Source organism: Cydia pomonella, chromosome 1, assembly GCF_033807575.1.
Source record: "Cydia pomonella isolate Wapato2018A chromosome 1, ilCydPomo1, whole genome shotgun sequence".
NCBI classification, from domain to species: domain Eukaryota; kingdom Metazoa; phylum Arthropoda; class Insecta; order Lepidoptera; family Tortricidae; genus Cydia; species Cydia pomonella.
In genome coordinates, this window is record NC_084703.1 from 39,917,279 (window position 1) to 39,931,713 (window position 14,435).

Sequence of the window (14,435 nt, forward strand, 5' to 3'; positions counted from 1 at the left end):
AAACCGGTTTCTTCTTATGTCCCCATCTTTACTTTTGCGGAACACCACAACGCCGACCGGCCCGGCCGTCTCGTCGCTAGTCGAATAAACCGGTTTATTTAGGTTACAATAAAGTTCTTTAAACGTTAGCGTTCTTATAAAAGTTTCGGAGTCAAACCGAAATATACCGGTATTTACCGCTCTTTTTAAAACCGGTTCCGAGACTTGCTACGTGGTTTGAAACATACAATCAATCGGCTTTCATCTAGCTACCAAAACCCTGTATGTTGATTAGTACTATCCTCTGATTTAGGAGGTTTTGAAACAACCGTGTAAATTGTAAAAAAAATAAAAGGCAAAATATACTTGTTTATATTTTTGTGAATATCAGTATCACACAACAGTCTGTACACTTCTTAGTTCTGAAGATTTTCGATCTGGGTAAAGCTAAGCGTATGCTTAGACCCAGTTCCACGGAGCGCAGGGCAGAGAAGATTTTGTTTTTGTAAAGTATGGAATGTCCTTTAGCTACGCACGCTGCGGAGCAAGAACGTTTCATATAGTTTACAAAATTTACTCTGCCCGCGTCACTCTGCCTGTCTAAAGGGCAGAAGGCTATTAAGGCCTAGCCATCCCTCGGATACCGTGCTCAGGCTGTGGGTATATCACTGTGTTTATTAAAATTACTGTACAATTATATACATTGTTTTATATGCACAAACTGACATAGGTAACTCAAATGATTGAAAAGGACTAGCTGAAAGTAAATTATATGTACTTACAATCAAGGTCTAAGATATTGATATGTTATCATTGGCCAAAAATATGTACCTACCTACAAACGACTTTAAGTTGTAATTATATATTTCGGTAGGTACCTACACTAAATTCGTCGGGTAGATATTTGGATTAATTAAGAAACAGGTACATTAATTAAGGACTTTAGTGTTACTGTGTCTGTGTGTGTGTAAAGAAGATATCCATAAGAAATATGATTAATTACTGCAACACAAAATAATCGGTAGTTCCAATTAAGGCCTTAACATACGTAAATTTAATATCTTGTACCTTGACTGTATATTCGTTTGTGTATTAGAATCGTCTTTTTTGTTGTAGCGGGCGTGCGTTGAAAGAGACTTCTTTGGCGAGTCGCTGTTTTTCCTCTTCCCTAGCCCTGGCGGCGGCGGTGCGGAGGTCCTGGGGACAAGCCGCCACCTCGTCGGCCGAGACACAGGTGGAGGTCAGGTCGTCGAAGGCGGATTCGCCGCCGCAGCTCAGCGCGCGAGGACGGCCTTCGATGCAAATGAAATATTTCTGGCAGTTCGTGTCGGACCTGTCAAACGTGAGGTAGGTACATAAAAGCGTATGATTTGGTGTCGTTTATTATTATTAAAATTCTGAAGGTTCCAAAGTGAAAAATCTCATTAAACGTGAAACGTAAGTATAAATTGCTGTAAATCTGCAGAGAGTCCATAGAACTTAAATCCACGGGCTTGCCTAATTTTTAAAGTAAGTAGGTAGTTGAAGAGTAGATAGTTTATGGCTCATGAAGAAATGAAAGCCAAGTTAGCTTATAAAATATGTATACCTACTCAACGTTCAAATCAAAGTAGTAACCCGTTTAGTTTTGCAAATTGTTTACCTTGTCATTTATTTCGGTTTATAATTTATATAGTACGAGGGCTGCTACTTATGTAAATAAATAAATAAATATTATAGGGACATTCTTACACAAATTGACTAAGTCCACGGTAAGCCAAGAAGGCTTGTATTGTGGTTACTCAGACAACGATATATATAATATACAAATACTTAAATACATAAATAGAAAACTTCCATCAAACAATCAAACCAAACAGGAACCAATCCAATCAGGAACAAATACCTGTGCTCATCAGATAAATAAAAGCCCTTACCAGGATTCGAACCCAGGACCATCGGCTTCACAGGCATTGTCACTACCCACTAGGCCAGACCGATCGTCAAAACCGGTCGTATGTATCCAGAAACACAAAAAGTAGCAAACAGCTATACCTAGACATGGGTAGGGGTTAGTAAATACTGAGTGTTTACTCACAGTACCCGATAAATACCCGTATTTACTCATTTAGTTGGGTAAAATTGATATCTAATAAATTAATATAAACGTGAGATTTAAGAACTAAATCGTTTTTATATTATTGAAGAGTGTTAACTTGTATTAACAATATTTACATAACAATAAGAGAGGCAATTTGTGATAATAATGTGTAGAAAACAAATTTGGTTTAAATAAGAAGGTATTTATTTTAAAAATATGGGACTTAATGTACGTCGATGTTCTAGTCTAGATAACTGCATGTCGCGCAAAAGTTCGTGCTTACGCAGCGGCTTACGTGGGCGATGACTCGCGAATGCGACGCGGCGCGGCGCGGCGGCCCAACGGCATTCGGAGATTACTTCCATAGGTATTTATGAAAAGTGTAATGTAATCAAATTTAACGTATATAAGTCTGTGTAACAGCAAGTGTTAAGATATTTTTATGCGTCCTACCATTTCACCGATTTTTTTTCCGAAATTTCACTTGGTAATAATTTTTGCCGATGCTTTACTGTGAAAATCAACCTTCGAGAATTAATCTTTATGACAACGTTTTACTTGGATTAAATTTTGTCTACGTAGGTTATTCTTATTACATTACATTTGACTCCTTAGGCGCAACGACGACGCACGTAAAATAAACGTTGTAAAATGTCCTTGGAAGATTATGTGCAAACATAAAATTGGTAACCATTAGGTTAGGTTAGAGTTATGTTGTTATGAATTATTGTGTTGAGATGCGACGTTTAAATTAAATAAAAAAATGGCAATGATATAACACAAGCTTTAATTAAAGCCCGACCAGAAATATATGATCATTGTAAAGAGGGCGCTGTTATTCTCATGTATAGGGTGACAGTTCAGTTTATTAGGAACATTTTAGTTCCAATGAAATTCCGCAATATGGCGCGTGATCATATATTACTGGTCAGGTTTTACTTGATTAGATGGTTTTCCGAACTGATGACACAAACTGTATTTGTAACAGTTTATTAATATTGGTTATCTGCGCTGCGAATTTATTTTTAATAAATGATTACAGTTGTTCATAAAAAAGTTATTGTTGCCTTTATTTCATGTAGATTTGACTGCTATGGATTTTAATGCAAGTCAATACCTTATATAAATTGACGTCTTATTGACGTAAGGTTTTGATAATATTTAGAGAATCAAATATTCTCTTATAACTGTTAAAACAGTCTCTTCTTGTTGAGATATTACGTTGCATTTAAGGTCAATCAAGCTTTTCATCGCAGATTTATTCAAAAGCAAAATGATTCAATACTAATTAACTGGTTCAGTGACCCAAAAAGGATCTTGGCCTCTGACAAACACCACTCAGCCCTGTTCTGTGCCACTTTCCGCTAGGTGACCAATCCGAGAGCGAACAGGTCTATTCGGGCTTCGTCACTCCAGCAGTACCTGGGAGGTCCAGATAGACGTTCTCCACCCGGGTGCCCTACATATGCTCTTCTCACAGTTCGATCCCCTCCCATTTTCTCCAGTTGACCGAGGCGAGGTTGTGTTGCTTTAATCTCGCCAATTGTATTGGGTGGCTCAACCAGCTTTTCTAAACTACTTCATCTAGTTCGGCAGTTCAATAGTTATCGAAGTTCTCCTCCGCTGGATCCATACAAGAATTCTGTTTTTGCATACAGTTTTAGTTTTGTTCGCATTTTATAAAAAAAAAAATCGTACGCTACCAATAATGAAAGTTACTTTTATGGAGCTAATGTAAGGCGATATGATAAGATTATCCTCGAATATTTGAAAAAATTAGGGAGCAGTCGACAATAAAGGAGTAAAATTTAATTAAACAGTTTTTATAAGTTTAAAATGTAAGTATTCAAATAGAAAAACTCAACCGACAACGTCGTCGTTTTTCAAATTGTTTTCTTAAAAAATGTAACGATACTTTTGTGTTGCCCCGCACAAATGTCACTGTGGTGCCAATGTTACTGGTAGGGGCCTTCATGGTCTGTCCTGCAGCAGGAGCGCAGACCGCATCCCACGCCATGCCAGTATCAATGACATTCTGCGCCGGGCCTTTGCCCAGTGCCTGGGCACCAGCCGTCCTAGAGCCCACAGGCTTAGAGAGGGACGATGGCAAGCGGCCGGACGGCATGACTCTGGTTCCTTGGAAGCTGGGAAGGCCTTTAGTTTGGGACGCCACATGTGTGGATACCTTTGCGCCGTCCCACCTTCCAGGGACCTCGACCAAGGCCGGAACGGCCGCCGAAGCAGCCGAGCGCCTCAAACGGCGCAAATATGCATCCATTGATTCTTGTTGCATGTTTGAGCCGTTTGGGGTGGAGACCCTCGGACCCTGGGGACCCGGAGCCTTTTTACTTCGTAACGTTTCTTTACCTTGGTTATATTCTTTTTTGTATTTTATGCGTTTTAATAAGTTAGTATATTATACTGTAAACTTACATTGTATTAAATCGATTAAAAATTGAACGATACTTTTTGTCATAAATTGTATTGGAATTACTCGTTTTATCCGGATATCAACTTAATAATTATCCGGATAGTAAAAGTGAACGGATATCCGGAAAAACGGTTATTCTAATATCTTAATGCAAGCCTTAGCCGCGCCGCTTCGCGTTCGCGAGTTATTCGCTCAGGTAAGACACTTACGACCTTTTATTAAGGTTTTTTTTTTTAAGAAAACCTAAAAATGGCTCTAAAGATCATGTTTCATTTATTTTCAATTAAACCAATTGTTTTTTTAGTAAGTACTCTATTCTATGGCTAATCAACCGATATTTTTTCATATTTTTTTGAACTTGGTTCGTAAGTTAGAGGGATATTATAATTTCGACCTTTTAAAACGTTTTTTTTTCAAAAATATTTAATTTATCCAAAAAATTTCTGTTTCGCCAAAGCGCGCCACAGACCAGTGGACGCCATCTAATAGATCTAAGGCATAAATAGTTTATACCCACCAATTTGAGTAAATACGGGTATATTGAGTAAATACTGAGTTTACTCACTAGTCTCACTACCCATCTCTAGCTAAGGCTTTATTGCTTTTATATTTGTTCATCAAGAAGAATGATGCACTTATTGCATATTTTGAAACCACTGTTTCCATAGGTATTGGCTAATACTACCACAAATTATATAATAAGGTCTAATACACGTAGTTGTAGTAATAATAATAAAATATGATTAACAAAAGCCAAAATTATAATTACACAGGTACCTCAGTTGTTAATTGCGCATAATCTTTGTAAGACTGAATATTTTATTTGAACTTATTAATAGATATTCCTACACGTCAGAATCAGAATGTCAAGGGTATAAACACCATTAACGTTTGGGTCAGCGCATCGAGATGGACGTTTACGAGTCTAACACGCTGACTTTGACTTGTTTACTCTTAATTTCCTTTAATGTAAAACGGCTTTTAGGGTCCCGTAGCTATCAGGTTGTAAGACTTCCTACATATTATAATTCGATTTGTAAGATACAATAACTCTGTGGCTACAGTTGGTAAATCTTGAGCTTTTTTCTCAAAAATTATCTACCTAAAATTATACTTAAATAAAAATGTAAGCATATATGTATATTCCCACAACAAGATCTTTCATTTGATGTATGATATATGTCGGTGTCGTCGAATAGGTTTTTCGGGTTACTTACTTATGTAAAAATATGTACCTTCAACCCGACCTTTTCACTAGTTTCGGAGCAATGGATGGACAACTAACTAGATAGAGACATACGAGTGAATAATTCTGTAAGAGTTCCTTTTTTTAAGGTACAGAGCCCTAAAAATTTGCCTAATACAGTACAGTAAGTGCCTTACCTCCTCCTTCGTGAAATTGAAGTCCGTTAACAACTGGGCAATATAAACAGGGACAAATTCAGGGTTTCGGGAGGTCACAACTATGTTGTTTTGAAAGTTATTGGCAATGCGTTGAGAAAACACGACAATCCGTAAAATGCTCACACATGCCAGCTTATGCAAGGTTGGTATTTCTAATGAAGAGTTACGTCACCAAGGTCGCGCTCGTCTGCTGACATTTAGCGGCTACCTGACACGGACTGACCGGTTAACATTAACAAATGCCAACCTGTTACGATGTTTTATGAACTACAAATCATACATACCTACTTTTATTTTTTTACTACATATAGCTTGCCACCTCGATCTTGTCTGCAGCAAGCCATTCTACGACTAAGTTCGTACCTAATATATATCTATTATACAGGCATGGCGTGTATAAAGGCATACTGCAAGCGTTCAACGGAACCAACAGACAAGCAGAAAAAGCAACTTTAACAAATTAAAAATATGCCCGAGACGTGTGTGATGATGATGATAATTGATAAAAACTACTCTCAAACTATCTCCATACCAATTTCATTTAAATCGGTTCAGACAGACAGTCGGATTGAGCTACTTTCGAATTTATAATAATTAGTAGGGATATGTACTTAAGTGATTACAATCTTATGAAAATTATTTTATCCTCAAAACGTTATAACTGTTACCTGTAGTATCTGTAGCCAGCGGGTGGGCCAAGTTCTTTAGATATTGGCACCTCAGGGCAGCGGAAGCCAAGGAAAGCTGAAATAAAATATTCATATATGTTACAATTGCAAAGCCAGTCCTTAAGTTGGAGACGCTACATCAACGCCCATGGAATTGGTACATTTTACCTAACATCAAATGAGTAGGTATTAACAAATACAAAGTTTTCGACATCAAAAGCCCTTGGGATCATTGAAAAGTACATGAAAATCGATTAAATTTTAGGACTTTTTTCAGTTGAATTTTTTTTCCACCAAAATCTGGAGTTACGGCAAAAGTCACTATGCACACTTTTAAGAAGAAGAAATTTGCAATTAATTGACGCCAATTTTTTCTTAGTAAGCCAAATAGTACATAAGATACGACTTCTCAAAGGTTTGTAAAATTTTGAACTAACTGTAACTCAAAAAAGCGGCCAAGTGCGAGTCGGACTCGCCCATGAAGGGTTCCGTACCATTTATGACGTATTAAAAAAAACTAAAAAACTACTCACTAGATCTCGTTCAAACCAATTTTCGGTGGAAGTTTGCATGGTAATGTATATCATATATTTTTTTTAGATTTTTCATTCTGTTATTTTAGAAGTTACAGGGGGGGGGGGGGGGCACAATTTTTTTCACTTTGGAAGTGTCTCTCGCGCAAACTATTCAGTTTAGAAAAAAATGATATTAGAAACCTAAATATCATTTTTGAAGACCTATCCATAGATACCCCACACGTATGGGTTTGATGAAAAAAGATTTTTTGAGTTTCAGTTCTAAGTATGGGGAACCCCCAAATTTTATTGTTTTTTTTCTATTTTTGTGTAAACATCCTAATGCGGTTCATAGAATACATCTACTTACCAAGTTTGAACAGTATAGCTCTTATAGTTTCGGAAAAAAGTGGCGGTGACATAATCGGACAGACAAACGGACATGACGAATCTATAAGGGTCCCGTTTTTTGCCATTTGGCTACGGAACCCTAAAAAGGTTGTACCAGCAGCTGTGGTTGCAGGAAAGCCGGACTTAAATGCTCAGCTGTTTGCAACTACAGCAATGGTCAGTCATGCGAGAATATACAGGACCGGAGATGTGTGCCGACCGATAATCCACCGTCGAATGACAATTTCGACCGGCCTGATCAGGTTGATGAAGCAATGCTACCACAAACGCTGGCCCCAAAAGGAGTGCTGTGGATTCAGAGGACTAGCCTGATTCATCAAAGATATACAAAAGATACGAGAAGGGCTTTCGAGGTCGAAAACTTGGATTTGTCATTACTATTTCATCAGTACCAATATGTATAAAAAAACTATCTCATTTGATGTAAGGCAACACCTCTTTTTTGGTATGATTTCCATGTATTATACCAGGTGTGGCCTGTAACACGAGCAAAAAAATTAAATGTAGGCTGTACTCCTCAATATAACATATAAATGTTTAGTTTAAGGAGTACAGCCTACAGTTTATTTGCTCGTGTTACAGATCACACCCGGTATATGAAGGCGTTAATGCAGATAGTAGTACATGATAATATGATAATAAGACGAATTTATGAAAGTAGGGTACACATTTAGGGATGTTGTGACGGATTACGGTACAATTATTGGTTCCATTCTGTAGCGAAAGATATATAAATTAAATTCAAATGAGCAGAAAGTCCTTATTTGTTTTTGGTAAAAACAATGTTAAACACATTTGTCGTTTACAGACAATTGTCTATACAATACATTTGCAGCTATTTAGTGTTTTTTTAATGTTAAATCAAGGTTAGGCAACGATATAAACCTATGATAAATAAATATCTGTAACTACCATACACAGTGTGTATTTCTGATATAACCACAAACTTAAACTAGACGTAGGTTTTAGTGCTATAAAACAATTCTGAATGATGTTTTTAATTTAGTCTTAACCATCAGAGCATAATTATTTTTAAATTTTTTTCGAGCGGCAATGTAACTCGTACATCATGGTCACTTGTGACAGTTCTGACGTCGCGTCATTAAGTGCGACGTTTTGAGTTAAAACAATGTAGTGATACATTCCTTGCTGAATTATTTAATATGGAAAAATAAAAATCGTCCATTTTTAGGGTTCCGTAGTCAACTAGGAACCCTTATAGTTTCGCCATGTCCGTCTGTCTGTCTGTCTGTCCGAGGCTTTGCTCCGTGGTCGTTAGTGCTAGAAAGCTGAAATTCGGCATGGATATATAAATCAATATATCCATGCCGAATATATAGCCTTTACACATAAGATGCTATAATTTGTTTGTTTTTGTTTACTAACATGCAATATTTTGTGCCAATAGAAAATAGATATTCATATCATAATTAGAATAAGTAAACTGAACTGGACTGTGTATCTCGGTGAGGACTGTCGTGGAGGAAAATGCATGTTTTACGTGTAAGTTAGTTTTAATAGAACCTTATGTACATTTTACTCTGTTTGTTCTCCTAATAAATAAAATAAAATAAAATAATAAAACCGACAAAGTCGCACAATAAAATATAAAAATTTAATTTTTTTGAGGGTAACTCCCCTACACGTAAAGTGGGGGTGAATTTTTTTTTTTGCTTCAACCCTACAGTGTGGGGTATCGTTGGAAAGGTCTTTCAAAACTAATAGGGGTCTTCAACAAACATTTTTTGATAAAGTGAATATATTCGGAGATTATCGCTCCGAAAGAGAAAAAAAATGTGTCCCCCCCCCTAACTTTTGAACCATAGGTCCAAAAAATATGAAAAAAATCGTGGAAGTAGAGCTTAAGAAAGACATTAAATGAAACACATGATCGGACATGATCAGTTTAGCTGTTTTTGAGTTATCGCAAAAAGTTTCTCCCATAGTAAAAACACTTACTTTAATTAGGTACTGATTATGCAAATTTGCATATTTGTTTAACTCGCGTGAAAGGTACCGTTTCATCCCTTGGTTAACAATCTACTATACTTTAAGCTCCAGTTTAGCTTATTGTGACGGAAGAGTAACTACGGAACCCTACACTGAGCGTGGCCCGACATGCTTTTCCCGGTTTTTTTTTTTAAACCTATGAAAGTGTGTTCATTACAGCCTAAACTAACTGCCCTTTGATTATGTGTTCGTATCAAAAATACTCGCTGTATTTTATGAATGAGACAGATGTTGGTGATGACGATTGTCACGATTAAAGCTCTTAAGTAATTTGTGATACAATTTTCACGTTGTAAATTACCTTCTGCGTCACAATCGGCGACTTCGTCAGGCCATTCGCAGCGGTAGCTCTCCGAGCTGAAGGCCAGACCCTCGGGGCACGCGAAGTCGTAGCCCACACCATTCACACAGTTCCTGAAAGCACTGCAGTTCCTCGCATCACCCAACTTGAAGTATCCAAACTGATGGGGACAGTCTTCCGTCGGTTGAGCAGGCTCTGTAAACACATAAAAATTTCTACTTGTAACTGAGACGTACATACCTATGATATTACTTTTATCAATCGCATTGCTGAAAAGGCATATTGAATTATGCAACTCGACGAGTGTAATTATTTTAACACTCATACAGCAGTTATAATGATAACATTAAAAAAAAAATCTCGATTACGCCATGGCAATATAACAAAGTTAAAATGGTTGCAAAACTTCTGCAAAGTATTAGTCATGCGACGAGGAAACCAAAGTTTAAGACGCGCGAACAGCATTTATTATTCCTCTCACATGCAACTTAATTTAATATTGAGTAGACGTCTTACACATACGCACGCTGAGAATTTATCATATACTTATAATAATAATCTGTCTGTACTCACGCAAAGCTGAACGTTCTAGGCATTGAACCTCATTGGGGTATTGACAGGGATACGTTGTGAAGAGCACGTTAGCGTTGAACAGCAAACCGTCTGGACAGCTCTTTTCTTCAGCTGTTCCATTCTGAAAGTTGTTTTTACGATGATAAAGCCATTCAACAGTATTAAAAATATGCCCATAATGAAAAGTTTTGAAAATTGTAATTTCAGGAAGTTTTAACAAGCTATGAAAAATGTCTCCATTACAGAAACGGGAAATTTTGTATCCCATTATGGTACGTTGTCGAAATTATTTACACACTTTCACAATTTTAGCAACTTCAGAAATCACCTTTTCATACAAACGTAGTCCTCATTTTACTCTCTGGATATTAATATTATTGAAAATATTTTGACACATTTTTTAAATTATTAGTACCTGGGCGACCGAGCTTTGCTCGGTTATAACTATTTATTGTAATATGGTGGTGTATAGGTGATAATCTTAAATACATTTTTTTACAAAATTAAACTTGTCTAAAACAATAAAAATTAAAAAATTATATATAAACTTAAACATATAAAAAAAACAAAAGTTAATCACCAGGCGAGATTCGAACCCGTAACATTCGTTTTAGCCGTCCGCGTCTTAACCCGCTGGACCAGACGGACAGTGGCCGGTAATACGAAATTAGCGACCATATTCTCCGTCGAAAGAAAAACGCATAAAAACTCGAAAACACGCGTTTTCCCAAACATAAGACTAATCTAGATCGATTGTATACCCCCAAAAACCCCCATATACCAAATTTCAGCGAAATCGTTAGAGCCGTTTCCGAGATCACAGAAATATATATACATATATATATATACAAGAATTGCTTGTTTAAAGGTATAAGATAAGAGTTAGTAGGTAGCATTTTTTATTAAATCTGTCTTTCGCACCTCTTTTTTACAATAATGTAAGAAGTCGTAGGGGCATAGCTATGATTAGTATCCATCAAATAATGTAAAAATATTTTCCATAACGTCAATATCCAAAGAGGAAAATGGAGACTACGTTCGTATGGAGAAGCGGCCGTTCCCTCGTTAGGTATAATATAGGCCGATAACTATTAGGTCAGCCATTTTATTAATAGGTAATAGATAGTATTGTTTTATGAGATTTATGAGTCAACTTACTACGCACTCAATGTATCGATCACAGCTCCCAGACACAGGATAACGTTCATTCAACTCTCTGCAGGAGCCAGCACTAGTCCTAGCTGGTTGCTGCTGATATTGACTGATCCGAGGGCTTGCGGTGGTCTGTTGGAACCCAGATTGGCGGCCAAAGGTCGACTGGCTTTGACCTCCGAAACTGCTAAACGCGCTGGCCTGAGTTTGAGTGCGTGTGTTCCCAAAGTTTCCAAAACCGCTTGACTGTGTCTGGGAGCGCGAGTTACCGAAAGCATTTGAACTCCGTCCGCTGTTAAAACTGCCGAATTGAGCATGCGCTGTAACAAATATATAACAGTATAAAGAACTCTGAATAAATTCATCGCGATTAAAAATTAAAAGTTGAATTTCTGGGGCTTCTGTACCAATGGCATGCAATGTGTTTCATACCCTACCTACACTACAACACCCCGTCACGTCTACAAGTTACAAAGAAAAACTTCACGATAATTGTGCATCAACCATGAACACATAAAAAAAATCGTTTATCGATTCGAATCGTTAAAAAGAAGATAAAATTACATAACTAGCTCAGTGGTCCCACACTAGGCTAGGCCTGTACATAATGATACGTAACGTAATGTTTACCTATTCTTATAAATGTTTATGCGTTAAACCGCCAAGTGTTAAATTACATGCCACAATTCTACGTGTAAGATGTTGGATCCCAAGGGGCATTCAGAGATCTTTAATTACGGTCATTGTTAACAAACTCGTTAATGGCAGAGATTCATTAGATCCAGTGAATTTATTAATTTTAATGAATCATTGTCTTTGTAACGCTATCTCACATTAAGAACAGAGGTGGCCTCATGGTTCCATTTTCCGTCACTTTAGCGCTTACATACTTGTTAGAACGAGACAGACATGGTGACAAATAATAAAGAGCCAAATTATCTTGGTCAGACTCTTAAAAAAATAATTGTCCATTCATGAAGATAAAATCTGATTAGAAATTTACTCTTGCTTATGATTGGCAGGCTAAACAATAATTTGTAGAAAAGGTTTCATTACAAAATATGTCCGTTTTCGTACAGAATTATGTGCGCGTGGTTTTTAATTTTGTTCGTACGTTTCGTCATAAAACTATGCTTTCCGTTCCTTTAATTAAAAATATACCTAATACATATACTTATAAATTGTATAAAAATAAGAATAATCATATTTTTTAGGCAAAGCAAGGCAAATGCAAAAAATTCGAAATTTTGCGCGATATCAGACACCCATCAGTCCCACCAAACTTATTTTTTTAGATGAGATACACCGTGTTTTTATTGAATTCCGTTAACTCCGGGGTTTCGGTAAGTACGTTTAAGGAATCTAAATGACATAGTTAATTAAAAAAAAAATGTTTTTTTTTTTACTATTTTTTTTTTTTAAGTAACTAAATGTTGCATATAGCGTTGTTGTAACGTGAGAACGTTGTAAAAAAGGCTAGGCGCCAATTCAAAGAAATCTTCCTAAGAAAAATCATTTTAAGACATGATTTTCTGAGCTATTAGAACTTAACAGATTAAACATTAAATGTACTAAATCCTGGCGTAATAAAAATATTTGTACCTTAGCGTTTTTTCTTAAAAATTAAATCGATAACTTGAAAAATTATAACGCCTGCAAAATTGTAATAGCAAGCAAAATATAAAATGAGTAAAACTTGGAAATCACAAATAAAATGACGCATATTATAATTGAATATGAAGATACAAAAAAGGTACAAATATTTGGCTTTTATAGAATTTATCAATAACCACGGGAACATAGCGTAATAAAGTACACCCGCCATTCTGACTGTCAGGATGGCGGGTGACCTGTTTTTTGATGATAACTTTACGTACCGTGAGGTAAAATTTTTTTTAAACGAGGTACTAAATAGTACAAATTAGGTACAAAAATATGGTATGCTTTTCATTTGATTTTATTTAGGTACACCCGCCATTCTGACTCTCACGTTGTAACACGGGCATTACATTTAACTCAACCAAACAATTGAAAACTGTGACCTATCAATGTCATTTCTAACATCGATCGTCCGAGATAGTACGTTCGTTTAGTAGCAAATGTATGAAATAGAAATAGAAATATATTTATTGCAAGAACATAGTATTTTGATACAATTGGTGGTCTTAGAATAAAAAGTCCTTATGTTCTACCCTATGTAAGGCATGTAATATAAAGCAATTAAATAATAAAATCATGGAAAAATTTACAAAATTTCAATAGGTCAACATAATAATAAAATAATTTATTTATTGATTTTCATCGGACATGAATTCTTGAATTGAATAGTAACACTTTAATAATAACCATTTACAGAGGGCATTTTTAAATAGCCTCGGTTCAGTTTCCAATATGTGTTTTGGTAATTTATTATAAATTTGAATGAACTCGCAGTAAACACTAATCAATAAGTAAACAGGCCCTAAGCTTGCCTTAGCACACGTGTACACGCTCGTAAGGGCCTTATAATATAAAAATTAATGATTGATTATCTCCGAAATGGAGTTAATTAGAATATCGGTGTCTTTGAGAAAGTTACTTAATTTAAGCTCAGTAATGCACCCTCGAAATAAAATAAAAAAACACGGTGTATACAGATGTATTACTATTAATAACTAAGTAATTACCATTAATATTTAAACAGTTATTTAAAAAACTGCACCTTCAGTGCCTGTATAATTCTTTATACGAATAAAAATAAGCAATGCACTTACCAAATGCGCAAACGCTTAAAAAACACACTAGAGTCTTCATCGCGTACGTTCAGCTCAATGTTGCTGCGTCGTATGAGTGGCGATCCGGAGACCCAAAGAGTCTCGACCTTGGGAACAGACCGATTGCCACACGGCCTCATCTCGCGCACCGCACCCTG

At 36.3% G+C, this 14,435-nt stretch overlaps 1 protein-coding gene across 1 annotated transcript; it reads right to left on the reverse strand.

Moving 5' to 3' along the window:
- Positions 1–335: 335 nt before the first annotated feature.
- LOC133523189 (protein obstructor-E-like) lies at positions 336–14,435 on the reverse strand. Its single transcript, XM_061858668.1, has 6 exons — positions 14,278–14,435; positions 11,531–11,844; positions 10,373–10,493; positions 9,800–9,994; positions 6,563–6,638; positions 336–1,312 (listed from the first exon to the last, which is right to left on the reverse strand). The coding sequence occupies exons 1-6, from the start codon at positions 14,315–14,317 to the stop codon at positions 1,072–1,074; spliced, it is 987 nt and encodes a 328-aa protein (XP_061714652.1). The 5' UTR covers positions 14,318–14,435; the 3' UTR covers positions 336–1,071.